The 26676-nt window shown below is 37.1% G+C and overlaps 3 protein-coding genes across 4 annotated transcripts; 1 reads left to right on the plus strand and 2 right to left on the minus strand.

Moving 5' to 3' along the window:
- Positions 1-439: 439 nt before the first annotated feature.
- LOC112342572 (ubiquitin carboxyl-terminal hydrolase RPN11-like) lies at positions 440-3466 on the minus strand. Its single transcript, XM_024664610.1, has 3 exons — positions 3315-3466; positions 1055-1181; positions 440-577 (listed from the first exon to the last, which is right to left on the minus strand). The coding sequence occupies exons 1-3, from the start codon at positions 3464-3466 to the stop codon at positions 440-442; spliced, it is 417 nt and encodes a 138-aa protein (XP_024520378.1).
- An 8971-nt stretch (positions 3467-12437) lies between these two features.
- On the minus strand, positions 12438-15858 carry LOC9659119. 2 transcript variants are annotated; one of them, XM_024664641.1, is made up of 13 exons: positions 15766-15858; positions 15208-15668; positions 14955-15157; positions 14684-14881; positions 14559-14630; positions 14388-14483; positions 14256-14335; positions 14126-14201; positions 13851-14061; positions 13606-13799; positions 13442-13553; positions 13287-13376; positions 12438-13230 (listed from the first exon to the last, which is right to left on the minus strand). In XM_024664641.1, exons 2-13 carry the CDS (start codon positions 15647-15649, stop codon positions 12491-12493), a joined length of 2514 nt encoding a protein of 837 aa, XP_024520409.1. In that variant the 5' UTR covers positions 15650-15668; positions 15766-15858; the 3' UTR covers positions 12438-12490. The 2 variants fall into 2 exon arrangements, with proteins under 2 accessions (XP_024520409.1, XP_002990876.2); XM_002990830.2 differs by lacking the exon at positions 15766-15858 and having other exon boundaries at positions 13442-13550; positions 15208-15728.
- An 8991-nt stretch (positions 15859-24849) lies between these two features.
- Positions 24850-26448, plus strand: LOC112342573 (pentatricopeptide repeat-containing protein At4g02750-like). Its single transcript, XM_024664611.1, has one exon. The coding sequence runs from the start codon at positions 24850-24852 to the stop codon at positions 26446-26448; it is 1599 nt and encodes a 532-aa protein (XP_024520379.1).
- Positions 26449-26676: the final 228 nt, after the last annotated feature.

Raw genomic sequence — 26676 nt, forward strand, 5'->3', positions numbered from 1 at the left:
AAGATTCGCTCTGAGACCGTGCTGCCGAGGTAGAGGCTGCGGAGGCTATGACAACTGCAAAGTTATTACTACTGCTCGATGAGCAAGACAGGAAGCTAAACAGCACCGCTTCCACGACCAACCTCAATGGAGTTCATGTTAGCTTGGACTCCCCCGAGGTTCCTGGAACTCCACGAATCATGGAGCATAACAACAGTAGCGGCAGCCATGGGAATGGGATGAATGAAGACGTGCTAACACTGGAAGGTTGGATTTTTTTTGTTTGGATCTTCTCTGGTACTAAGCTTTCGAAATGATCGAGTAGATATGCAGCAGTTCCAGTCGAGCAATCCCTTTGGATTCATCATGGACGTGCTGGAGGGCGAAGGTGGTGATGAGAGTGAAGCTCTTCATCCACTTCCCAATGATGCTTACGTCACAGTCATATGATAGAACTTGATTACTCACTTTGGAAACTTCTAGCAGCACCAATGGGAATGGACACAACCTTCCCGAGAGTCCATTCGCCAGCCTGCATCACAGCGAGAGCTCTTCCAACTTGCACATACCGAAAGAACACCACGATCAACCTCCATCTCTGTCAATCGAATTTTTCAACCTTGCACCGCCACACAACAACATCATTTGCTGCATTTGTCTCAGTAAGTCCCACTCTCGCAAATTGTTGTAACAATCTAAGCTTACTTCGTTTCTTCCTGTTCTTTGTCCAGAGCACTGCGTAGAGCCATCCAAACTGGACCGCAGCCATACCTTTTGCGTGCAGTGTATCCTGAAGGTAAAAATCTCTCTTTTCTCTCTTGACTTTAAACTTTGCTCATTGTTCTCTTCATTTTCTCCAGGTTATCAAAGGATGAATGTCCAATCTGTTGACAACACATAGACAGCCAAGTATACAAAATCTTACAAAACAGGGATTTACAGTCCTAGCTCTCCCCGACAGCACTAAGTCACAGAATCCCGCAACACATATGGTAGGAAGAACAGCAACAAAACAGCGAAAAGAAGAAAATTTACCAACACCACAACACAACAAAACAATGGGAGGCGGCCAAACCGGAGAGGAAGGAGCAGCAATGCATGTCGCATGCAAAGTGTTGATGGTGACTACACCTGCTGTCTCTCCTGTCGAGTGAAAATGCCCAATGACATGGCAAAAATTAAGCAAGGCTTTGGACCAACGGCTGTGATTAACCCAAACTTAATCAATTGCTTCATTCAGGATCTCTCTCTCCGATAGCAGCGGCAGCTAGCAATTCTAATAAGGGGTCTCAAAACCATGTAGATTAAAATTACCAGCCATCGCCAGATGATGTTTCTTTGCAGCAGCAACCAGTTCTAAGTGATTTAGAGATGGGTGGAGAGAGCAGTGAACTAGGTTTGTGTTTATCTTGATAAGGCAAAATTTAATCACTTTTCTTTCCAGGATCTAAGCGCCTTACACATCTTAGTGCTTCAAGTACTTTGTCTATTCCAATACAATGCTTTACAGCTTGAGGAATAGGTGTACAAGAAAATTTCAAACAACCGTTACATTTTCAAAGTCCCTTTGCTAGTTTAGCAGGTATTGGCACTTGGCTTTTTTGCTTTTTAAACCTTATTTATGGCCAGATCCAGGCGTTCAGACACAGACTTCCAGCCAAGTGCCCCGTGCGATTGTAGGAGGTACTGCTCAATTTTAGAATGCTTTTTTTTAGTTATGGGTTAATAATGGGATTTTTTAGCTAAACGCAAGTTATATAGCATTCTAGACCCTGACATATGGAATCTAATTGCTTCCTCTGAGGAAACACAATATACATGTGTTCATATTGTGGATCTACAACTTCATTTAGGCGGTGAGCTGCTTCTTATATATGTATTATCTCGATACGGTAGTTATGATTTCCAACATGAGGTCCACTCAACAAGAATGGCATCAACATCAAGGTTCCTTAACATCGATTTCACTGACAGCTACGGCATGCACCTTGCGACAGCTTTGATGGCAACCAATGCTACTAATAAATATAGCCACCTTTTCAAGTTAGGTCACTGGTTGTGTATTCAACACTACAAGGTTAGAGCTAAGAATCCGAAATATCATTTGGGGCTCCATTGTTTCTTAGTAGATATTTCTACGGCCACACATGTTTGAGCATGGCCAGAGAAGGCTCCTCTAGTGCTTGACTTTGTTAGGCCATCAAACATTGTTCCACTGAATCAGTTTGCAAGGGATGCTTCTGCTTATACTTCTGCAACGGTTGCTGCGGCAATCATTAGTGTGGACCAAATGCCTAACACTATAAACATCATATTCATTGCTAATGATCTTGAAGCTGAAAACACTTATAAGGTATTTGTAATATTATGATTGAATTTTTTGGGTGAACTTCAAAAACAAGTGCATGTGCTAGGTGATATGGACCATGTCTATCATGAGCTCAAATCGTCATGGTTTGCTAGGGACATGCCAAGTCATATTTTCTACAATCTCCGAGGAACTAAAGATAAAAATGTGTTCAGGATTGCACCCTCGACTATTGTCTTGAAAATTCCTGATGATATGCTTTGGGACCACATATAGAAACAACTGCACTTTATTTCATTCATATATGGAAAAAACTTCTTTGGGGTATGTCTTTCTTGATCTTTACCAGTGGTTCATGATGCATATTTTGTCAATAGGTGCATGGCCACTTTATCCCTGAAAATCCTCGAGTGATCTCTATTTGTTGCGGCTGCCATGTTTGCAAAAAGTTCAAGGTCAAGAAACAAACACGAGATATTGGTTGGTGTCACCATTGCAAGAATGAACAACTGTTTTTTTAAATTTTGCAGGTCCATGGCAAATTCTATCCAGATAATGGCCACCCCCAAGACGTTTGCATGGAGGACACTTATATAGACCAAACATATGGTCTTACTCCTGGCCAGTTTTTAAGAATGTTCACTTTTGCTTGGATGTCTGGGGCAATCAAGCTTTTGGAGACAAAGAAGCCACCAACAGGCCACTTCTTATTCTAGACTAGTGCCGATGAGAGCTTGCCAAAAGTTATTGCATTCAAGGCTGATTAAAGTACTATACACTTTCATTTCATGTTCCATAGTGTGTTTTTCTTTTTTGTTTGTATAATATACTGTCTATAAGCTTGCTACATAGTTGTATTTGAGATCAATTGTATTATTACAACTTCAAAGTCTCTTGCAAGAATCTCAGCCAAAGCAGGTATGCCAATCATCTTAGCGACTTCTTTAAAATGTAACAACACTGCCTCCACCACATATTTAACACTATTTCATATTTCTCTTGCAGAAAAGAAAAATGTGATAAGAACCTTCCTGTTTGTTTGAGCATGTCCATCATCTTGGTCTGGAAAACTGGATCCACAACCTCCACGCTGACACCAGTGCCACTCTGCGGCATCGCAAAAACATCGATGACTCGGACAGTGTACTCATCCATAAAATCACCTAGCATGAGACCCATAACTTCCATTGGCACACCAGCTTAGATGCGGGGTAAACCGGTAAATATCGGTTTCTTACCACACGTCCTTTTGAAATATTTTTGCGAGGTTTTGGGCCGGCCAGTGGGCACGTGGCACGGCCCCGGCTGGGGGAGGAGGGTGTGAGTGACACCCGTTTGCTTGCCTGGTAAAGCTCTCTTTTTTTCACCACAGCTCCTCCCAGCCACGGGGTTTCCAGGGGAAGCGGGAGAGGGGGCACTGCTGCCCAGCAGCGACAAGGACAGGGGATCGCTCGGTGATGCTGCATTCCCTTTTCCAGCAGAAGGAGCCCAAATCGCCTGAGTAGGATTTTGGCGACGAGCAGCTGCAATGGTGTGGCCGGAGGCATCGACAGGGAAGTAGCGGCCAGGGATTTTGCTGGAATGGATGGCGAGCAAGGGCGTGGCAGAGCCTGGAGGTGTGGAGGTGAGGCACGGGAATTCCTATTTTTGATCCAGCAGGGGATTCGCTTTGATCCATCACTCACCCACACAATAGACACAACAGTGGTGCGATGGGACAGGGAGCACAAACTCACACAGTAAGCAAAGCATTATCGCTCTGCTTGATAACACGTGCTTTGTTTTATTCGCTGAACAGGTCCCCGGAAAGCTTGGCAGCCGCTTTGCTCAATTTTTGGATGAGAGCCGAGCGAGCAAGCCATGTTCAAGACGATGGAGAGCCAATCATGCCCTGCAAGCTTTGACTGCTTACTTCCGTCTTGCAACCATCTTCGTTCCATACAAGGAAAGGAGAAAAAATGAGAAGAAGCATTCTCTCGGTTGGGGGACTGGGAGGAAAATAATTCACACGACCAAGTAAGCAGTAATGTGAGATAGATCCCTGTGGCCGAATGGAATTGGAGCTTAGTGTTCCTATTCACAACGAATTGGTGGCCACATATTCCCATGGTAGTTTCTCTCTTCCTCTTCTTTGTTCGTATTTTTAATAGTTTTGTTTCGTTTCAGGTTTTGGAGTGACTCTTCCAAGCAAGCAAGCAAGTGATGGACTGGTGGATATGGCTGCCAAACTCGCCGAGGGAACGAGCAGGATGGACAGACGCTTCATGGTGATGGAGATTCGTTGGCAATCCTCACGGCTTCGTTACGTCTTGGGGTCTGTGAGGCTGGAAAAGAAGAAGAGTGGAAATCCGCTACTCCATGCATATGATGTTGACAAGAGCTTGGAAGATTTCCAATGCTTGGAGATGATCACAAGAGAGTTTGGAAATTTTCAGAAGATCACAAGAGCTTCGAAGTTTTATTTTTGCTACTGGATGATTTTATCAACCAAGAACTCTCTGTTTTTACAGTTTGAGCAGCAAAGTTTTTGATCTTTGGGAAAGATTCCACTCACTGAAAACACACTGAAAAAGTCCTCATTATAATGTAACGTGGGAAGAATGATGAGCTGGATCCAACGGCCAGTGAGGCTCCACGTTCCCCCGGGGCTATGGTTTTCTCCTCCTGGGCCGCCACACGACGGGATGATCCTCCATTCGAGCTCGCAGATCTGAGGTGCCGTGCTGCTGCACGAATTCCCGGGCTGATCAATTGGAGCATGCACCTCGCAGATCCCAATTTGGTGGAGGAAACATGGCACTCGCAGTGAGGTAGCAAAAATGTAAGTCTTGCGAGAAGACACTGTATCAGGTAACACACATCAATCTGCTCCTTTTTGGCATGCATCGAAAAGGTTAGTTTTTATGTCTGTCCATACCCCTCAGTAAATATCTTTTGCTTTCTATCTGCCCTAATAATTGATCTCCATTTCCAAAAGAAGCTGTTGAAAACAATGTCGCACCTTCGACATGTACTGAATGCTATTCGACACAAACATACACATTCCACATACAATAATAACGTTGAAAACACTAACCAGCACCAGCAGACATATAACTTTTACAACAGTAATATTCAAGAGGCTACACAGTATTGACATCAAACAAATCTTAATAATCAAACTGAACAGCAGTCAATTTCCAATTCCTATTTGCCCCCTTCACCTCAGATTTGCAGCACACTTGCTAGCAATTACCTATATAATGATACATCTGTTTTGACAATGAATATAGGTCCTTTATCATATATTTGTAAATATTGTCATGCCTCACACTTTGCCGATGAGAACAAGTCTATTTGTTGCCAGAGTGGACAGGTCTACCTGCCTCCAATACTTCCATTACCACCTTTTCTGTATTTTGTATATAACTCACACAAACACTTTAATTTCAAGAGTAATATAAGACAATATAATAGTGCACTTGCTTTCGCGTCTATGGGAGCTAGTATTGATACTTTTACAGGTCATGGTCCATACTGCTATAGAATTTATGGACAAATCTATCATAAAATTATGCCACAACATCCTTCAATACATCAAAATCCAAGTTACAGTCAATTGTACATGCTAGACTCCAATGAGGCTACTGATATCAGAAAACAAAACCCTTTTAACATTAACTGTGATTATAATTTACTGCTTCAACTAGATAAGATACTCCAACATATTAATCCATATGCACAAGCTTTTAGAATGATGTATGAATTGGAACGAGAAAATATTTCAAGAACTATTACTTCTGGTAGCAATTTACGTGGAGTATATATGCTCATTAAAAATGAAGGCACAGACCATCGTTGATATAATACTCCACAAACTAATGATGTTGCAATAGTTTTCCAAAATGAAGATGGTGTGCCACCTTTTGACCGTGAAATATGCATTCATCCAAAATCTTCAGAACCACAACATATATTTATTTTAAGTGTTAATTGTGATCCTATGGTTTATCCATTGCTTTTTCCATATGGAGATAGAGCCTGGCATGACAAGCTTTCTTCTAACAAGCATGTAACACTCCTTCAATATTATGCCTATCGTTTGTCCAAAAGATATTCAACATTATCAACCTCTACAGTTACATATGACCAAATTTTACATGCTGGAAAACTCACTCAACAATATATTGTGGATGCCTATGTTAAAAGTGAAAGCAACAATTTACAATACTATAGATCTAATCAAAAAAGTATGAGAGTTGATTTTTATATAGATTTGATGGATTATGTTGCTGGCAAAGCTGCTGATGCAAATGCTCGACCAGGAAAAATATTTTACCTTCTACTTTTACAGGAAGCCCAAGAGTTATGCAACAAAATTACCAAGATGCTATGGCAATTGTAACAAAATATGCAAAACCTGATATTTTCATAACTTTCACTTGCAACCCTAAATGGCCTGAGATATTACAGAATCTGCACCCGAAGGACCTGCTAGGGTTTTTAACATGAAGTTAAAATATTTTCTTCATGATATTACACAAAATAATATCTTTGGAAGATGTATTGCATTTATATATGTCATTGAATTCCAAAAAAGAGGTTTGCCACATTGTCATTTCCTAAGTATATTAGACAATGAAAGTAAAATTAAAGACCTTGTCACTATTAACCAATATGTATCTGCTCAATTATCTGACCCTTTATCAGAGAATAAACTATTTGAAATAATCACATCACATATGATACATGGTCCATATGGATTACTAAATCCTCAAAGTCTATGTATGGAAAACAAAAAATGCTCCAAAAACTATCCCAAAAACTTCAATGACAGGACTATATATTGTGTGCATGGGTACCCAGAATATTTTAGGCTAAACAAGCCACACCTTTCTTAAAAATGATGTTCCAATTGATAATAGATGGATTGTCCCATATAATAAATAGTTATGTAAAAAATACAAAGCCCATATAAATGTAGAAATATGTGCATCAATTAAAAGTATTAAGTATCTTTTTCAATATGTTTATAAAGGATATGATTGTGCAACCATTGAAATCCAAACAGCTACTCAGTCTGAAAACGTATTAAATTGGGATGAAATCACGAATTTTATAAATACCCGATACATTTCAGTACTAGAAGCTATTTGGAGGATATTTAAATTTAAAATGCATGGACGCTCACACCCTATAATATGTTTACCCGTACATCTTCCTGACTTCCAAAATGTGTATTTTACAGAAGGCTTGGAGCACAATGCCTTGCAAAGAGCAGCACGTAATGGAACAATGCTAACAAAATAGTTTAAACTCAATATTCATGATCTAAATGCAAGACAATATACCTACATTGAAATATCTTTACATTATGTTTTCAATAAATCTACTAATGTATGGCAATGTCGAAAAAAGAAAAAGGTTATTCCTCGACTATACTCAATATCTCCTCTAAATACTGAGTTGTACCACTTACGTATTATTCTTCTTCATAAAAGAGGTGTGACATCCTTCGACAATATTAAAATAGTTAATAATGTAACTTATCAAAACTTTTAACAATTTGCTATTGCTATGGGTCTTCTTGATGATGATAACAAGTGGTATAACTGTTTACAAAAAGCATACAATTTTCAAATGCTTACACAATTGTGTCAACTCTTTACTTTCATATATATTTTTTACAATCCACAAGACCCATCATATCTTTGGGATGTTTTTAAGGGTTAGCTCTCTGAAGATTTTGGTAGAACAAATATTGTATGCCAATATAAACTTGCTTTAATAGACATTAACTCAAGAATGAAAATACATGGTAAAACAAACCAATTATACAACTTACCTATCCCAATCCGAAATATCTCTATTCAATCAATACCAAATTGCAACCATTCATGTACCAAAATTTACCATCATATTAGAAACTGGAATGCTGAACAATTAATTATATTCAATGAAATTATTAACATTATCAAGTGCCCAACCTATACCAACCATTTTATTTTTATTGATAGCCCTGGCGGTACTAGTAAAATATATTTATTAAATACAATGGTAAAATATTTTGAGTTTTACAATAAAAAAAGTGGTTTTTATGGCATGGACAAGCATTGCAAGCACACTACTACACAATGGACAAACGTCCCATACAACCTTTATGTTACCAGTTCCAATTAATAATACATCCATTTCTAATTTAACACCTAATAACAGTGCCGGTAGATCTATGAAAGCAATACAAGTGTTTATTTGGGATGAAATTAGTATAGTTCATACACTTGCCTTTTCAGTTGTCGACTGCTGCCTACGAGACTTGAAACAGAACAATTCTCCATTTGGTGGCATTATTATTGTTATAAGTGGTGACTTCTGTCAAACATTATCAATTGTCCCACACAGTTATTAAACACAAATTGTTTCCACATCTGTAAGAATGAATAGTCTATAGAATTTATTTAGAAAGTTCCAATTGCAAATAAATATGCGGCTTGGCCCCAAGTTCCCAGACTGGGCAGAATAGCTATTGAAAGTCGGTGATGGAAATAATTACACACAAAACCCTATTTTACCACTTGATTCTATCCTTTTTCCTTCAGAACTAATTAAAAGTACCTCTATTACTGATTTTGTATTCCCATGTATCGAAGACATTTCAAATGTTCAAATTGCAGCAAATAAAGCCATTTTAACACCTCTCAATGATGATATATTTCCAATTAACAACAACATTATCTCTCAATTACTAAGTCCACCTCAAATTTATACTAGCATTGACTCTGTTGATGTTGAACACCCGAGAAATATGCCTCCAACAATTGGATTATGCAATGGAACTCAACTAATGGTCAAAAGAACTTCACCTAAAGTTTTGGACTGTGAAATAATTATAAGTGAATTTAAAGGTACTAGAACTTTTATCCCACGCATTAACTTAACACCTTCTAATTCAGATGTTCCATTCCATATGTTTCGAAAACAATTTCCTCTTCATCTTGGATACTGCTTAACAATTTCAAAATGCAAAGGTTAAACATTTGATCGTATAGGCATCTACTTACCTCAGTCAGTCTTTACTCATGGGCAGCTCTATATTGCACTCTCAAGATGCATATCACCACAACAACTTGCAATTCGAGTTGACACAACTCATATACAAGGCCACTTAATTCCATTCAATTCATCAACATTCATCATCAATACTGTATACAAAAAAACTTTATATTAACTAACTCCTATCCTACTACACCTTAAAACATAAAAACAAACTACAATAAACTTTGTTTATTTTTTAACTTTCCCTATGGCCCAATGGATAGCAATGGACTGGTGCTAGAGATGGAAGAATCATCTCACAAGGAAATTGTGAGATGTGAGCAAGTTCTGTCACAAAGATATGTTAGTGAGTTTGAGAAGCTTTGCCAACTACCTAGCATTGGCTGGGCAAATACTAGTGTAATCTATAAATCTCAATTACAAACAATGTATAAAGAGTTTAGAGCAAATTCAAAAGTTTTGTGTTTGATTGGTGATGTTGGAAGTTTAGCCAAAGGATTACTTCACTATTACAGTGTTAGTGACTAACATGTTTATGCTGTTTGAGTAAATAGCTAAAGTATTAAATGCAATTATATATTAAAGAGCTAAAATTTTTAAGTGTAACGATACAGTAGAAAGTGGACTTGGCAAATGGGACATACTAAATGCTAAGAATAAGAAAAGATTATGCTTATAAGTTTAAAATAAAGTTTTTGATACATTACTCAAAAAATCATAGGTTAACCTGTAGTGAGAGCCTTTGACTGTTAATAACGTGGCAAGCTGGGTGCAGACGTTATTGATAGTCAACAGGCAAGCATATGCATGGTCACTGGCCCTCACAGGCAGGCCCAGATGTGGTTATGACACGTGGCAACATTTGAGAAGTGTATAGCAACTGTATATGTTCTCAGAACAAGCAAGGGACCTATGAAAGTTCATTATAACTTCATAGAAAATGGCTTTCAAATGATAAATTATTTTAACAATAGTATCTATTATTAATAATATTTATTTTTTATATTTATTTCATCTAAAGGGATCACTTCTCTTACTTTGTCTATGCCAGCTATGATAGAGATCTCTCTGCCATGACGTTATATCAGGAGGGAATGATTGAAAAGGAATTAAAAGTGTCAATGACCATGGCTCAATAAATGGTTTCATAGCAAGGACATGGGCAAGATCGGATAATGAAGATGTTAAAATGATGATAATGACATTTTCTGTATATTCACTGAGCTGCTTGATTTGGTTGAACCAACATATAAAATGTCTAACAGGTTTAGTTTGGTATGCAGTATTTTATTATGTTTTTTTAATCTAATATTATTCTACTAAAGTTACTAAAGTTATAACCACTAAACTTTGTATACTCCTCACAAGAATATTGCACATAATGCAACCATAGTCCATTGGAGTCATTGTCATAGCCTGATGGTCCCAAGTGCATACACAGTGGATTTATCTCAAAACTTGGTTCTTCTTGATCATCATCGATGGAATCTGATCAACAGAAGGGTGTCATTGGAAAGAAATCAAAGCTTGCTTGTTTACCTTGTGCCTGTTGCTAGTCACTCCTTGCTGCTGAGTCTGCTGTTCCACCCCTTTTGGAGAATTTTCATGAAGGTAAATTTTGTTGTTGGCAATGGGGGCTGCATATCTAGAATGTGAGAGAAAAAAGCTTAGCAATCGAATCGAGAGACTAAGGCTTAATTTGCTTGCCTGGTGAGTTCTTCCTGCATTCAACGATTTGGACACTCCATCCATGCTTAGATGCACAAACCTTGTATAAGCTTCTTTTCCTTTGTTATCCTGTTCTTCACAAACTTGGAAAACTTGAGAGTGCTGTAAGAAACTCCTTACAAACATGATGTTTACCTCCACAATGCTGCTCCCTTCTCATGCATCATAATAAATGGCAACATTCTTGAGAAAAATCTTATGTACAAGCCAATAACATGAATTTTTTATCACCATATCAAATGTGTTTGACTTAATGATAATTTAGGATTTCCTTTTATAATGCCTTTTTGGTCTATGTGCACACTTGCTGATAAGTGGAGACCAATAAAAAGAATTAAAAGTATCAACCTCTTGCCATTATAACAGTAAGGAGAGAAAGAGAGTGAGAAAGAGTGGTTTTTTACCTCTTCTTCTGGAAACATACTTAGCGATGTATACTTTGCAAAGTCTACCATTCTTGATCTTCAAGCATCACATAGAGACATAGCAAAATTTAAAAAGCGAAGGAAAGCTTGAACAGCTGATAGAAAATAAAAGAGTTGAAAGAAAAATTGCATGAAAAGAGCTAGTTTACGGAATAAAGGTCCAGTGTTGTGCTCTGCTTGCAGGATGCCAAGCACAGTGTTCTTGCAGTACTGCCCAAGTATGGGCCTAAAGAACAATTGCTCAAAGTTTTCTTCCTTGCAAGCAGTAGAATTTTTCGGCACTCACTGGTATAGATGCTGGTCCCTCGTGGAGATTTAAAATACTCTCTGCCAGAACTGGTGGCTCATGCCTGGCTATCAATAAGACTAGAGACCAATGAAAGGACTTCAGAAGTGATGTGAAGCACCTGTGAACGAAGTGGATCAGTTTTTTTGTTGTTCGAATTCTAAATTCGTTATCACATTTTCTATCCTCTACCAAAATCCGGCCTGATCGAACAGCATCAACCTGCAAGTAAAACGCCAGGTTTGAAAAACTCATATAATACTCATACGGCCTTTGCCTGAATTCGTCGGCAAACATGTCCACGACTGTCTTTCCAGACCATCGCTGTTTCATCTGAGCAACAAGAAAAAAGAGAAAATCAAGTTTTTCTTTCGAAATCGGCGAAACAAAAAAAAGAGAGAGAGCTAATTTCTTTCAAAACCACGTACATGAGCAAGAACTCGAAATACTACGGTAGCACGAATCGCATTTCATTGTGACACAATGAAATGCAGGCAGTAGCTCACGGGCAGAGCATTCCATCGTATCTTACCTCCCACGATGATGTAATGCGAGGGGGTTCTCCCACGTCTCCATTGCTGTCTAGACCCTAAACATTGTTTAAAAAGTTAGTATATTTTTTATTTCAAGCTAAAGGTATTTTTAATATTAATAATCAATGGGAGGTTAGCCATAATTTAGTTAAGATTGTGCATTTTCCATTAATTTGATTATTACCAAGTCACTCTTTTAAGAAGGTGTTACTTCGAAGTACACAGCGTATTTTTCATCACTGTAGGAAGAGAGTGGAAACATCAGGTAAGTGTCGTTGTCACCATAAGCCTCAAAACTCATGGGATGATACGAGGCTCTTCCCGCGGTCACACCGAAACTGGCTGCCATCTTGTTGAATCTTTCGCACTCAAGAGTGATATCCCTTCCTTGAGCAACCAAGAAGCAACCTTGGATGCCGCTGGCCTCGAAAGAAATTTCTCCCGGATGACCAGAGAGCGCTGAACGTAGCTTAAACACCGAAGAACTCGAGGGGAAACCCGAGCTCTTGCCGTTAGTAAGCCTGACACCATCTTCAATCCCAAAATGAGTGACAAACCTCCCCGGCCGATTCAAGAGCTCGAGAGATACCTCCCGATCGAGCAGCAAGCTTGTAACATCCTTGACTTGAAACTTCTCTATCGTCTTCAGAGATGGTAGTAACTTAAGTCTGAAAGTTGCGAGAGGAGCTTCTTCGGAGCCGTGTTGAGGCTTGCTGATCATGGACAACGCTCCATCGCTGCTTGCTGCTAGATACTGGAGCTTTCCTTGTTGGAGTTGCGTGAAGCTAAACAGATTACTGTCACGCACCGGTTTTATCCATCTCGAAGGAGTCGATACGTTGACGGATCCAAGTTTATAATTGCCATCGCTCATCCCAGCCAGGAGGTAAGGACCGTAGTATATCGCGTAGAGCGATGAGTACTTTGAGCGCTCATCTAGATCATTTTCAAAAGCGAGTGTAAAACTTATATCGAGAGCTTCCATTCGTTACCTTGGATCTTTTCGAGCCTTAGCATGGCCGAGAAGGTAAAGGATAATTTATCTCCGGTCTTCCATTCTCGTGACACATCGAAGAACGTTCCTGTGAGAATCGAGCTTTAGAGAATCCAATCCATGCTATATGCCAGGAAACGAAAGAACCCGTACCTGGTGTTAAGTTTTGAAGCTCAAGTCCGTTGAGAAGGCACCTGGAGGATTGAGCCCAGTAAGGCACCCGAACGGACAACTTTGCTTCGCTAGTTTTTCCAAGCACAAGCTTCTGCAAGTTTCGCTTCAACAAAACTGGCCAGAGGAGAAAATTTTAGCCTCACCTGTGTGAAATTGAATGTGACCGTCATCACAGGATCAGTCGAGGTCATATGATAAACCCGTTGATCTACGCTGAGACCAGCGGCAGTCCACAAAACTTTAGACGACAAATATTGGATCACGTATAGCTGTGGAGTGTCTTGTACTTCATCTGTGAAGTAAATGGAGTCTCCAAGCTTGGAAAAAGACTCGATTGCTACAAACATGTGCAAGTTTTGGACATAAGAAGGAGAAGAGAAGAACATACCGGTTCCATAGCAGCACCAGAAAGACGAAAATGGTGTTCCCCAGCCATGATAGGACGTCGCTTTGGAGCTTCCAGGGGCAAGAGGAAGCATGTAGATCATAACTCCAGGCTCTTTTCCTCGTTGAATTGTGAGAACCCCGTTGATTAACGCTCTCTCGTAGAAATCAGCGTAATGCATTTGCTTTGTCCAGCGGAAGAGATTTCGTGCCACCTAAAGCAGTCAAACAGCATGTAACGATAAAACTAAAAAAGAGAAAAGACTTCCTAATAGAAACCTTGAGCATGTTGTAAGTTGTACAAGATTCCTCGTTTTCGGTTCCCAGAGTATCTCCAAGTCTACTCGGATCGGACCTGAATTATAAACAGGCCCAGATCTCAGATTGAGCTTACTTGATAAATCCTTACCAGAATTCGCCGGCAGACGTCCCCCCTGTAGCATATGTATGGGAGGAGCTCACGATTTTCATGAAATATTCGCTTAAATCCTGAAAAAAAACTCGCTAACTCTCATGCTTACAACTGGATTAAAAGCTGGACCTTATAAAGCTTATCACCCACAACTTCGTACCGCAATTGAGCACCAATCACAATGGGTATGTGAGTGTTGGCATGAAAGCCCGATATGCTATCAGCCTGGAAAAATTACCAGAAAAAAAAGAAGGCAAGCAAAAATGTAAGAAAGAAAACAGAAGAAAACAGAAGAATTACCCGAACAGCCAACAATCCTAGGAAACATGGTTTATCAAACAAGTGTGCCAACTTTAAGTGTTTCGCATCTCCCTGAGAATGGTTTTTTCGTCAGGATCAACCAAGCCAAGCTGTGAAGAGCTTACCGTAATTTGATAGACACGATACAAGACATCGTTCATCCCGCCAGTCTCCTCGTTTAGTGATTGCCAGTGTCTCTCGATGCTATACTTCTCAATGACCCTCTCAACGCGGCTCCCAAAGTAATCAGTCATGCCTAACAGCATCTCGAATGCAAGACTGTTCGCGGCGTACGTATACTGATCCAAAAGTCCTGCCATAATCTTTCAAGGGAACAAAAAAAACACAGGACTACGTTGGAAGTTCAAGGAAAAAAAAAACAAGAAAGCTCTATACCTTGTGAATCGTGTAGTATGGTGCCCAAACAGACTCCAGAGCTTCGAAACGATCAAACAAGCTGGTTGGAAAAGCAGACAAGTATCCAGTTCCAATCTTTGCCTGGCACTCGGCCAAAGCTGCTACAACAGCATTCATGTTTTCGTAGATGGTGAGGTTGTGAGTGGAGGCCCAAGTCATTGCACTCGCACTGAGATAATGCCCTGCAAATGGAAACTTAAGATCACCGAGGAAAGAATCGTTTCACACATACCCACGAAATGGCCCCGGAGCTCTGAGGTCGGAAGCTCCCATCCTCCATAGGCCGATCCCGAGGCGTTCAACCCAGCAGTGGTTCTAAAACTATACACCAAGTTGTCCACATCGAGCATCAGCAAGTAGTCGAGATTGGTTTGCTGCGCAATTGCCTGCCACGAATCCGGCAAAAGCCTCACGTCGTGCAGTGAAACAGCCTCAAGAAAGGAATTGTTTCGCTGCTGCTGGAGGACTCTCCTCCTGGAGAATTCTAGCGAACCTGTGGCGGTGGTGGTGTTCCAGCTGCTGGCGGTGGACGTGAGCTCCAGGCCGGAATCGAATGCCGCGAGGAGCTGAGACCGCAAGGTGTGTGAAACCCCAGTGTTGGTGCACATCTTTCCATGGCCAAGCGGGCAGAGGAGTGGCAGCAGAGTGAGTACCAGGAGCGAGAAAGGGATCATCGTTCGCCTTCTAGACTTCCTGGAAAAGAAACAAGAAGATCATGGAAAGATCAAGCTTAAGAACAAGCAAGGATGTAAATAAAAGATCCTAAAAAGAGAAAAATAAGGAGAGAAACCCCTTGTCTGGTTTCGATGATGCTGCATTATCCTCTAGCGCAATGATCCTCCATTCCTTGGAATGCAAGGAAAGCTACCATCACAAACCATCTCCACTCTCGATGCAATCATAAACTTTGCTTCTTTAGATAGCTTCTCAAGAAATTGCATGATCATTCGAGTCCAAGACCTCCTTTTTGCATGGATGATTGCCTCAGGCTTATTGATTCTTGCAATACACTTTCTTTTGCTCGGCAGATTCGAGCTCGTCTTGACTGTGCCGGCACTGTGTTTATCTCCAACAAGCTCATTGAGATGTTTGGCAGGTGTGGTGGAGTGCAAGATGCCGAGAGTGTCCTCTATGCGATGGACAAGAGGGATCCCTTCTCGTGGGATGCAATGCTCCTGGCGTATACGAATAACTCTTGGCTGACCCAGGCAAGGGTTTTCTTTTTTGATCTAATGCCGGAACAGAGCCTCATTGCCTGGACTGCAATACTCGTGGCACATACCCACACAGGTCACCACTGGTTTTTGTCGATGCAAGCTGACTTTAACGTCAAACCCAACCAGCGGCACTTTTGTTGTATGGTTGATCTTTTGGGACGTGCTAGCTATTTGGTTGATGCAGAGGATTTAATTGCTAATATGCCCTTTGAGCCGGATATTTTAGAGTGGACGTGTTTTCTTGGAGCTTGCAAGAGTCACAGCCATGTTGCATTTGGAACTAATGCAGTAAAGAATGTGCTCGACCTTTGTCCTAGGGGTGAAGCTCCTCAAGCGTATCCTTTGCTTGCAAATTTAATTGGTCAAAATCTGGCTTTTTAGTAACTCTTTTGCTTTAAAGAGATGTTATATGATAATTTATTTTAGACATGTCAATGAGAACATAACTTATCACTACCTAATGCCCACCAAACATTGTTAGGACGTTTTTCAGAGTATATAACTACATTACAATCATTTTGAATAGTAAAAAATAAAGTGCAACAAAGGAATTTACAAAATTGATTAATTTCCCATACTGTTTTCTCTATTAGATTTAAAATAAGATTACCATTGTTTTGAAATTTCAACATACAATTATAACCATATTGTGTAGTACTTGATTCCCAAATTTTATTTCTTTCAAAGTACAAAACAAGGTTGCAATGTGATTCAAGAATAAAAACAACTTTACCATTTGGAGAAATTAAAAAGTGATCTGTATAAAGTGTTGAAGGATTACTTATAGAATTGACTTCTAAATAACAATTAGAATTATAATAATATTTTCTTTCTAATAGAGATATATTTTCTTTTTTAGATATATGTAAATCTGTAATTTGAACCATAATCTCAAGACTTCCATCATATAATATAACATAGCCAACTTTGTTTTCCTTTTTATAAAACAGTTACTGAAAATAAATTTTAGAGCTTGCTCAAAATCATGTTGTATTTCTTCAAAGCTTACAATTTTTAAGCTTAATGTAAATGTAAAATTTATGTTATTTCAGGAAAATTTATATATTTTATTTTCTATATTATTTCTTAACAGTATATAGCTAATGTTTAAGAAGTTAGAGTAGTCTTGAGGTGAAGGCATATTATGATGAGTAGAATTAATAACACATTCTTGAATAGATCTATTAGATACATATGCTTGACATTCATAAAAGCTTAGAATAATAATAAATAATATCAATATTGCCATTTTTATCTCCATAATATAAATATAATTGTATCATATATAAAAGTATATCCATTTTAAAAGTAATATTTCACTTTTGGTTTAATGCACCAAACAAAATTTTATTGTCTCCAATATAATGATATGTATAATAGCACATATCCTAAGAATATAATCATCTGACTGATGTAGAGAAAAATGTTCACTCCCACTCTTCTGGGAAATTGTATGGATATAAACAGTGATTAAATAGTATATATATATATATATATAAAGAGAGAGAGGTTAATTTAAAGTGTTGCATATTATTTAGAAACTTTTAAGTTTTTTTTTTCTATACATTATCCTTAGTTTTTATCCTTTTATGCCAACATGCTGTACCATGCCATTGATCAAATTCCATGTTGCTTGAGACTGCCTTTTATTTTATTATCCTCACCTAAAACATTGCTCTTACTATCATATCACTAGATATTAGATATGTCATGAGGTGTAATTTATTAGTGTTATTTTGTATATATGCTTAAGATGGATAAAATCTTGGAGCGTTGCTATATCCATCTTTTGTGGGATGTGATTATGAAATTTCTCTTACTTTTAAAATTGTATTACTATTTGAAATTAATATGAGTGTGATCAGTTATTTCTTAAATTCAAAGGATCAAGTTTGTGAGAAGATGATGTCTGAGCTCAATTTAATTAATGAGTTCAATAACATTAGAAACAAGTTAAAGATTTCCTAAGATAATTAATATCACTCCTTAATTTTGTCTTTTGATTCTTTTATCTCTATCTTCTTAATTTTTTCCATTTGTTCTCCTTTCTTGATTTTTTATATTTATCCTTAAATCTATAGTCTTTTCTTCCCATATTTTTTCTAGTGTATGTGTTGATTCACAGTTTAAAGTTTTTTATTTAAATATGTCATCACTAGTAATGAGTAATCAAGTAAACTGTTGCAAATCAAAATAGAAAATGAAGAGGAATTTAAGTATAACTTAGATTTAGAGAAATTAAATATGCATTTAAGTGAATTCTCTCTAAATTTATATAATTTATATGTTATTTTTTTTACTCACAATTAAAATATAAATAAGTTATTATTCTACCAATCGAATAGGCTCTTTGGCACACAGCCAAGAATGCGGTGGACATGGAGATGATAAAGCCATAGTACCAACATGATTTATTAGACACTTCTTTATTAGACCCATGTTGCACTTACAAAGGGAATTGGGATGAGGTGTTAACTATCCACAAGGTGATGACAAAAAAAAGATTGAGGAAAAAAATTAAGAGGACCTTAATCATGGTGAAGAATAGGTTACATGAGTTCATAGTGAGCAATTGCAATCATTTATGGTGGGACTCAAATGGTTAAAAAGGCTTATCCAGCCATAATGATAGAGGATATAGGGAATGGTGACCCATAATTTGGGCAAGAAGGATTTAGTGTGTTGTAATAACAAGAAATTTATAATGGCATTTGGATGTTGAGCACACTACCCAAAAACTTTGCTGTGCCCAAGGAAAGAATTGCCCAAGCTTCAACAAGTGCCTAGCCATGCTATTCATGTTAAAGAGGGTACTATCAATTTTGGTAATGAAATATTTAATCTTTCTAGTGTGTATGATGACAAAATAGTAGTGCTTAGGTGTTTTTAACATTATATAATAACAATACAATTATAAAAACATCTTCTTGAAAACAATTGGAACATGTATACTATCTATCATACCCCATAACTTATTCAAACCATCATGTAAATGGTTAAGTAATAAAAATCATGTATAACCCTAAAGTAATAAAAACTTTTATATAACGTTTATGTGATATGTAAGACAAGAAAAAAAATTCATGACTTATAAGCATAAAACCCATCAATAGAAGCAAAAAGGATAAGAAATAAAGACATGGCTTGAATCATAAGGGAAAATTTGTTATAAATGAATAATAAAGATCAATGCAATTAATAATAAAAATAAATAATTTTTTTAAACTTATAGTATAATAAAATTGTGGATGAAATGAACCACCAAAGAAATAACTTTAGAAAAAATTTATAGTGTTCACACTTTATGAGAAATACACCAATTTAAATGAGTTATAGGGCAGCCTCTTTATCTAACATAAATGCGCTACAACTTAGACACCTTTCGACTATCACAAACAAGGAAATAATTAATGGAATCAGCCACCTTTATTACTTTAAGTGTCATCCACTTTATAAAAAATGATATACCCTTACCTATAGGTGAAATAGAGAAAGAAGTAAAAGCCCCAACCCTCATCAGCAAACAAACCAAGCCCATTAGTAAGGTTTATATAAACTACTATAAATAGATAGTTAGAGAGCCATAGCCTTTTAAACAAAATTAAGAATATTGAGAGAAAGGCAAATGATATGATTAATAGACAGTAGCTACCATATGACTAGAGATTTCATCATGCATATAATGTGCTAAAACAAATTTACTTATATTAGCCCAAACCCAAAGATCACTAAATGGATAAAGTTAAATTGGAAAATGAATAGCTGCTTGATGAGAAAGTCTTTAGTGATTATTTATCCCCATTTATCCCCTAAAGTTCCAAGGATTCATGATGATAGTATATCCAAATTTCATCTTATAATCACATGTGTTACAGTCATAGGAAAAAATTAGTTAGTCTAAATAAATCTTAATTAACAATACAAAAGAATCAGAGTTGCTCAAGAAAGCATTAATAATATCTTACCGATAACTCAAACTCAAGAGACCAAACCAAAATAAACTACAAACAAAAAATACATAGTAATGTAAAAAGCCAAAAACCCTCAAAATAACAACTAACCATCACAAAAATTGTCAATCACCCTATTAAGAAAGGTGCATAATCATTATCAAAGAATGGCAAAGCATCCAACATCAATAATAATTAACAATATTTTAACAAAGATAATTAATTGTTATAAATGATATTACTAATAATTGCTAAATGTGGAAGCTAATTTGAACGTCAAAGCTAATGAGCCAAAATATTTTCTTTAACAACTTTTAATAAATAGAATAATGAATATGAAAACTCAAAGAACAAAAGTTTGAAGAAGCTTATAGCCAAGGCTCGTATAACAATAATTATAAGTCTTGCATGAACTAACTTTAATGCAAAAAAAAAAATCATAGTACAACCCATAATATCCTCATCAACACATCCATAAGCTAAATTTTATAATGCAAAGCTAATGAAAATCATATTTATATCAATTCAAAAACTAAACACAATGAAGTTATGCTTAACAACTAACTAGCGTACCAACACTAGCTTAGCATAATGGATCATCTTTAAGACCTTGTCAAAGCTACTACAATGCTACTACTTGCAAGTAGATTAATTTCACCATCAACCATTTTGGGGTTAATTATAGTTTGACCAAGCAACTTTATAAATACAGTCCTTACGATCATGATATAATAGTCACAATTATTTGATCATCAATTGAGCAATACCACAAACAAAATATATATCACTATTACAAATATTTATATGAGTATTAAGTGTTAACTCTATTTGACAAAATGCAACATAAATACCATCCCAACCAATAGAGATCTATGACACTTAACACCAACAACAATACCACAAATTCATACCCTTCTCTTTCCAGCGGAACTCAAAATTAATCCAACATAAAACTACTTAAGGAGAAATACTAAGGATCCTTGGAAAGAATTAAGCATTATAATTCAAGATTTCCAATAACAAGCTTAGACAAAATGATTTAATGCTTCACCACTATTTATTTTATGACTCACCACTTGTAAAGCTATCATAACCAATATGTATTGAAATAAGAAGTCTCAATATCATGATATGAGTATAAGTAATGAGATCATATCTTGTTGCAAACCTGTGTCTAAATATGCAATTTAGTGCAATTTCATATTTTATAAATTTTTGTGATTATCCCAGAAACTTCCTAAAAAGAAAAGATGATTTACATGTTTAATCCTTTGTCTTTAATGACTCTCTCTTCAGACTCAACTTTGACTAAACTTCTAGCTTGTATTCATACTACGTTTAGTTCAATTCAAAAAAATTTATTAGAGAGCACGACATTGATTACTTGAACCAATAGATTAATCCCTATAGTCTTGATTGATGTACTTATAATCATGCTTAGGTAAGATCCATTAGTGCCAGCCTATTTACCACTTATAACAGATCTAGAGAAGTTTATTTTTACCCATAGTAATATGGAACAACTCATGATAACCACCGATAGGTTAACATTAATTCTGCCAATTCAAAATGTAACTTTAAGTTACTAATGCATCTCACTTATGAGCCCAAGCACAAACTCATGCAAATGGTGCATAAAAAATCCATTTTATAAGCCCAAGTGAAAACTCATTTAATATAGTATGACAAAGTAACCAAAATCCATACCTAAAAGATATATATAAAGATATAGCAACTAAACATGTAACCCACTCAAATTTTTGTTTTCATTTTTGCATATGCAATAAGATTAGTTGCCCACATATTGCCTTGGACTCCCTTCATGTGAGGCTCGTTTAGCTTCTCGAGGCTGCCGTATGTGGCTGGGTCATGAGGGAGGCGAGAATGACACAGACCATGGGAATATTTCAAGAATATTCCATGGCTTATGGGATTTAAGGCCGTAACGCCTTAAGGGTTGAGAGGTTGGCCTAGGGTTCACTCTTCTGTTTGTTTCATTAGTGTTAGAGCAATCTTATTGGATAATACTTGTTAGGACATATTATTTGATATTAAATAGTTTTCACCTTTTACCTTATAATGATTTAACATAAGATAACCATGAAATGGAACTTAAACCCTTGAACACATAGGTCAAAGGTAGCAAAGTGGAATTCAAGTTTCAGGATCTTGGGCCATTGAACAAAAGGATAGAACCAAACTCATGAGTATGTAACTAAAGAGTAAAAGAATTGAAGCATAAAATGACTTTTAAGCATACAACACAAGGAATAAAAGGATATGAGCATAAAGTGACATTATAATAATGTTAGAGCATCCAACATTTTAATGCCAAGACTAATATAATGCTTTATTTTGTTAAAGTGGAACTTATTCAGTAAAGTGGGACATTAATTAGCATGTGTCCACATGCCATTTCCTAGTACTTAATTAGTATTTATTAATATTTCTATCGGTTTTTTAATTTATTTTTTATATTTCACAATATTATAACACAAAATCATATGAAAAGTTTTTAATTTATAAATTATAAAGCTAAAACTTCAATTTTTTATTGTTGTTATAAAAATGGCATGTGGCCATACACCATAAGTGGGATAATGAAAAGTTCCACTTTAACAAAATAAAGCATTATACAAAATAACATTAAACAAAGTTTAGCATACCATCTCCAAATCCCTATCTTCCCTCATGCCTATCATGTTTAGCACCCATTGCTTACTAAAATACCAATTTATTTTTCTCCAAAAGCATGTCTACCAACCCTGGTTTAGATTTGAGATTGGAGGTAACAATATGGCCATAAAAACTATTCAGTAAAAGTTAAATAAAAGTGAGTTATATATAAAATTATACAAATACAATATTGGCATTTCACACAACATAAATCAATTGCTGCAGTATTATGGTAAATTCCAAAAGTCTATATTTTTCTAGATTGGAAACAACACCAATTGCCTGATGAGCTCCTTTAAGAAAGAGAAAAGGATTGATTGATCCAGCCATACTAAAATTGAGGGCAAGTTTTAAGAGTTTGAATGTGGTTATTATACTAAACAAGATATTACTATTATTCATATAAGTCTTATATAAATTTATTTTAAAATTATTATATGTAAAATTTTATTACTGATAAAATTACAAATAGAAAAGAAAAACAAAAATGCACAAAAACATATTTAGTTTCTAATGTATATCTTTATATATCTTTTGGTCTCATTCAGTATTGGATGTTTTCTATAGTTTCCTGATGTTCTTAACTATGACTTTATCAAACTTGAATACAAGTTTTAACTGTTTCAAATTTTTTATACCATTGTTTTTTAAAACTTTAAAATGTTTTATTCATAACATTCCTACAACATTTTAATTAATAAAATAAATCTCATATAATGCTTATATTAGCTTTTTATCTATTGAAATATTACTTCATCATGATTATCATGTGAATAATGACCACTAAATGCCCAGTTTTGCCATCCATACCAACCTTTAGTTTTAAAATGACCATTACCAATAAATGATACACCATCAAATTGTACATTATTTATAATTTTAGAGCACGTTTCTGCTGCTAGGGTATCATAATCAAAATAAACAAATTCATTACCTTTTCTCCATAAAATAACATTTTCTTGATAAACATTACAATTTGCAAGAGCATCTTTCATATCTGGAGCCCAATTAAATTTATCTTTTCCTTCAATGATTTTTGCTGTATAAAGAAAGCCATGAATTAAGGATTAAGTTCAAACTATTATACTTACACTGATATAGATCAAATAACAATAAAAGATAGAACCAGGTATTAAAACCCATGAATAATAAATATAGTAACAATATATAACTAGCTTAGTAATCTCAATATAATTAATGTAATGTTAAGTACAATTCTATCTTTAAATACTATAAATCTGACAATAATTACTAATACTTCCAAAAAGAATTATTTTGCTCAATAATTATAGATTTCCTCTATACTTGACACGTCAATTTTGTAGTTTGTCACTCTAAAACAAGAGTAGGCATACTGCATATCTAAAATTGTTACATTTGTAATAAGTTAGCAAAATACAAATGAATGATATAATCGAGCATGAGCAAGTAGTCGAGATTGGTTTACTGCGCAGTTGCCTGCCACGAGTCCGGCAAAAGCCTCACGTCGTGCAGTGAAACAGCCCCAAGAAAGGAATTGTTTCGCTGGACTCTCCTCCTGGAGAATTCTAGCGAACCTGTGGCGGTGGTGGTGTTCCAGCTGCTGGCGGTGGACGTGAGCTCCAGGCCGGAATCGAATGCGGCGAGGAGCTCGCAAGGTGTGTGAAACCCCAGTGTTGGTGCACATCTTTCCATGCCCAAGCGGGCAGAGGAGTGGCAGCAAAGTGAGTACCAGAGCGAGAAAGGGATCATCGTTCGCCTTCTAGACTTCCTGGAAAAGAACCAACAAGAAGATCATGGAAAGATCAAGCTTAAGAACAGGCAAGGATGTAAACAAAACATTCTAAAAAGAGAAAAATAAGGAGAGAAACCCCTTGTCTGGTTTCGATGATGCTGCATTATCCTCTAGCGCAATGATCCTCCATTCCTTGGAATGCAAGGAAAGCTACCATCACAAACCATCTCCACTCTTGATGCAATCTTAAACTTTGCTGCTTTAGAAAGCTTCTCAAGAAATTGCATGATCATTCGAGCCCAAGACCTCCTTTTTGCATGGATGATTGCCTCAGGCTTATCGATTCTTGCAAGACACTTTCTATTGCTCGGCAGATTCGAGCTCGTCTTGACTGTGCCGGCACTGTGTTTATCTCCAACAAGCTCATTGAGATGTTTGGCAGGTGTGGTGGAGTGCAAGATGCCGAGGGTGTCTTCTATGCGATGGACAAGAGGGATCCCTTCTCGTGGGATGCAATGCTCCTGGCGTATACGAAAAACTCTTGCCTGACCCAGGCAAGGGTTTTCTTTTTTGATCTAATGCCGGAACAGAGCCTCATTGCCTGGACTGCAATACTCGTGGCACATACCCAAAAAGGGCATCTTGTTGAAGCCAAATGGCTGTTTGAAAGTATGCCTTTTAAAGACATAGTAGCATGGAATGCCATGATAAGCGGGCTTGCTCAGCACGGTCACTTAAGCAGCGCTGAGATACTCTTTGACCAAATGCCGCAAGTTAATCTGGTCACATGGAATGCCATGCTTACGGCATATGCCGCAAACGGGCATCTTGAAAACGCATACCACCTTTTTAATCAAATGCCGGAAAAGAATTTGGTGACTTGGAATGCTTTGCTTTCGGCTTTGGCACAAGCTCGACACATTACTGGCCTACAAATTGTGTTCAATCAAATGCCACTGTGGAATCTAGTTTCTTGGACTTCGGTGCTGACCGCATATTCAATTGACCGACATTTTGAAAAGGCTGAGCTGACTTTTAAGGCCATGCCCGTATGGGATTTGGTTGCCTTCAATGCCCGGCTGACAGCCTCTTCTCAAAACGACTCTTATGAGAAAACAAAGAGAATGTTTGAGAAGATGCCAGAGCGTAACTTTGTCTCTTGGAATGCAATGCTTTCAACGGCTATTGCAAGCCGCAATCTTGATTCCGTAAATTCATTGTATAATAACACGCCTCAGCATAGCTTTTATACTTGGAATATTGTTTTGGCTGCATACACACACTATGGCCTTATGGAAAAAGCAAAGGATATGTTTGAGACGATGCCGGAGGAGGATCTTATTTCTTGCAACACTATGCTTTCTGGATATGCCCAAAACCGGAATCTAGAGCTTGCCAAATTCATGTTTGATAGAATGCCACAAAGGGACCTATTTTCCTGGACTGCTCTTCTCTCTGTTTTTTCACAAAATGGCTTTATTCAGGAGGCTACTAGTGTGTTCTACCAAATGCCAAAGAAGGACTTTGTTGCATGGAGCGCCTTTCTTTCAGCACATGCCCGAAACGGGCACCTTTTATACTGTAAGTTGCTATTTGAAGAGCAAGATTTAGTGTGGAGTGCAATGTTGTCTGCATATGCCCATAATGGTCACTCTAAAGAGGCCATTGATCTTTTTGATGCCATGAAACTCATGTCTATACCCAATGACATATGTTTTTTATCTGCTCTTCTCGCTTGTAGCCATGTTGGAAAAACCCACACAGGTCACCACTGGTTTTTGTCGATGCAAGCTGACTTTAACGTCAAACCCAACCAGCGGCACTTTTGTTGTATGGTTGATCTTTTGGGACGTGCTAGCTATTTGGTTGATGCAGAGGATTTAATTGCTAATATGCCCTTCGAGCCAGATATTTAAGAGTGGACGTGTTTTCTTGGAGCTTGCAAGAGTCACAGCCATGTTACATTTGGAACTAATGCAGCAAAGAATGTGTTCGACCTTTGTCCTAGGGGTGAAGCTCCTCAAGCGTATCCTTTGCTTGCAAATTTAATAAATCTGGCTTTTTAGTAACTCTTTTGCTTTAAAGAGATGTTATATGATAATTTATTTTAGACATGTCAATGAGAACATAACTTATCACTACCT

Source organism: Selaginella moellendorffii, unplaced genomic scaffold (assembly GCF_000143415.4).
Source record: "Selaginella moellendorffii unplaced genomic scaffold, v1.0 SELMOscaffold_112, whole genome shotgun sequence".
Classification (NCBI taxonomy): Eukaryota; Viridiplantae; Streptophyta; class Lycopodiopsida; order Selaginellales; family Selaginellaceae; genus Selaginella; species Selaginella moellendorffii.

Excerpts from the sequence above, each read along its gene's own strand:
- LOC112342572 (XM_024664610.1), bottom strand. The coding sequence starts at position 3,466 with ATGGGTCTCATGCTAGGTGATTTTATGGATGAGTACACTGTCCGAGTC. Across the intron at positions 1,182-3,314 it reads ATGCTCAAACAAACAGGAAG|CCGTTGGTCCAAAGCCTTGC; the intron begins GTTCTTATCACA and ends GGTTAATCACAG. Across the intron at positions 578-1,054 it reads TTGCTGCTCCTTCCTCTCCG|AGATGGAGGTTGATCGTGGT; the intron begins GTTTGGCCGCCT and ends TTCGATTGACAG.
- LOC9659119 (XM_024664641.1), bottom strand. The coding sequence starts at position 15,649 with ATGATCCCTTTCTCGCTCCTGGTACTCACTCTGCTGCCACTCCTCTGC. Across the intron at positions 14,882-14,954 it reads CATACTACACGATTCACAAG|ATTATGGCAGGACTTTTGGA; the intron begins GTATAGAGCTTT and ends TTCCCTTGAAAG. Across the intron at positions 14,336-14,387 it reads TGGGTGATAAGCTTTATAAG|GATTTAAGCGAATATTTCAT; the intron begins GTCCAGCTTTTA and ends GTTTTTTTTCAG.
- LOC112342573 (XM_024664611.1), top strand. The coding sequence starts at position 24,850 with ATGGATGATTGCCTCAGGCTTATCGATTCTTGCAAGACACTTTCTATT.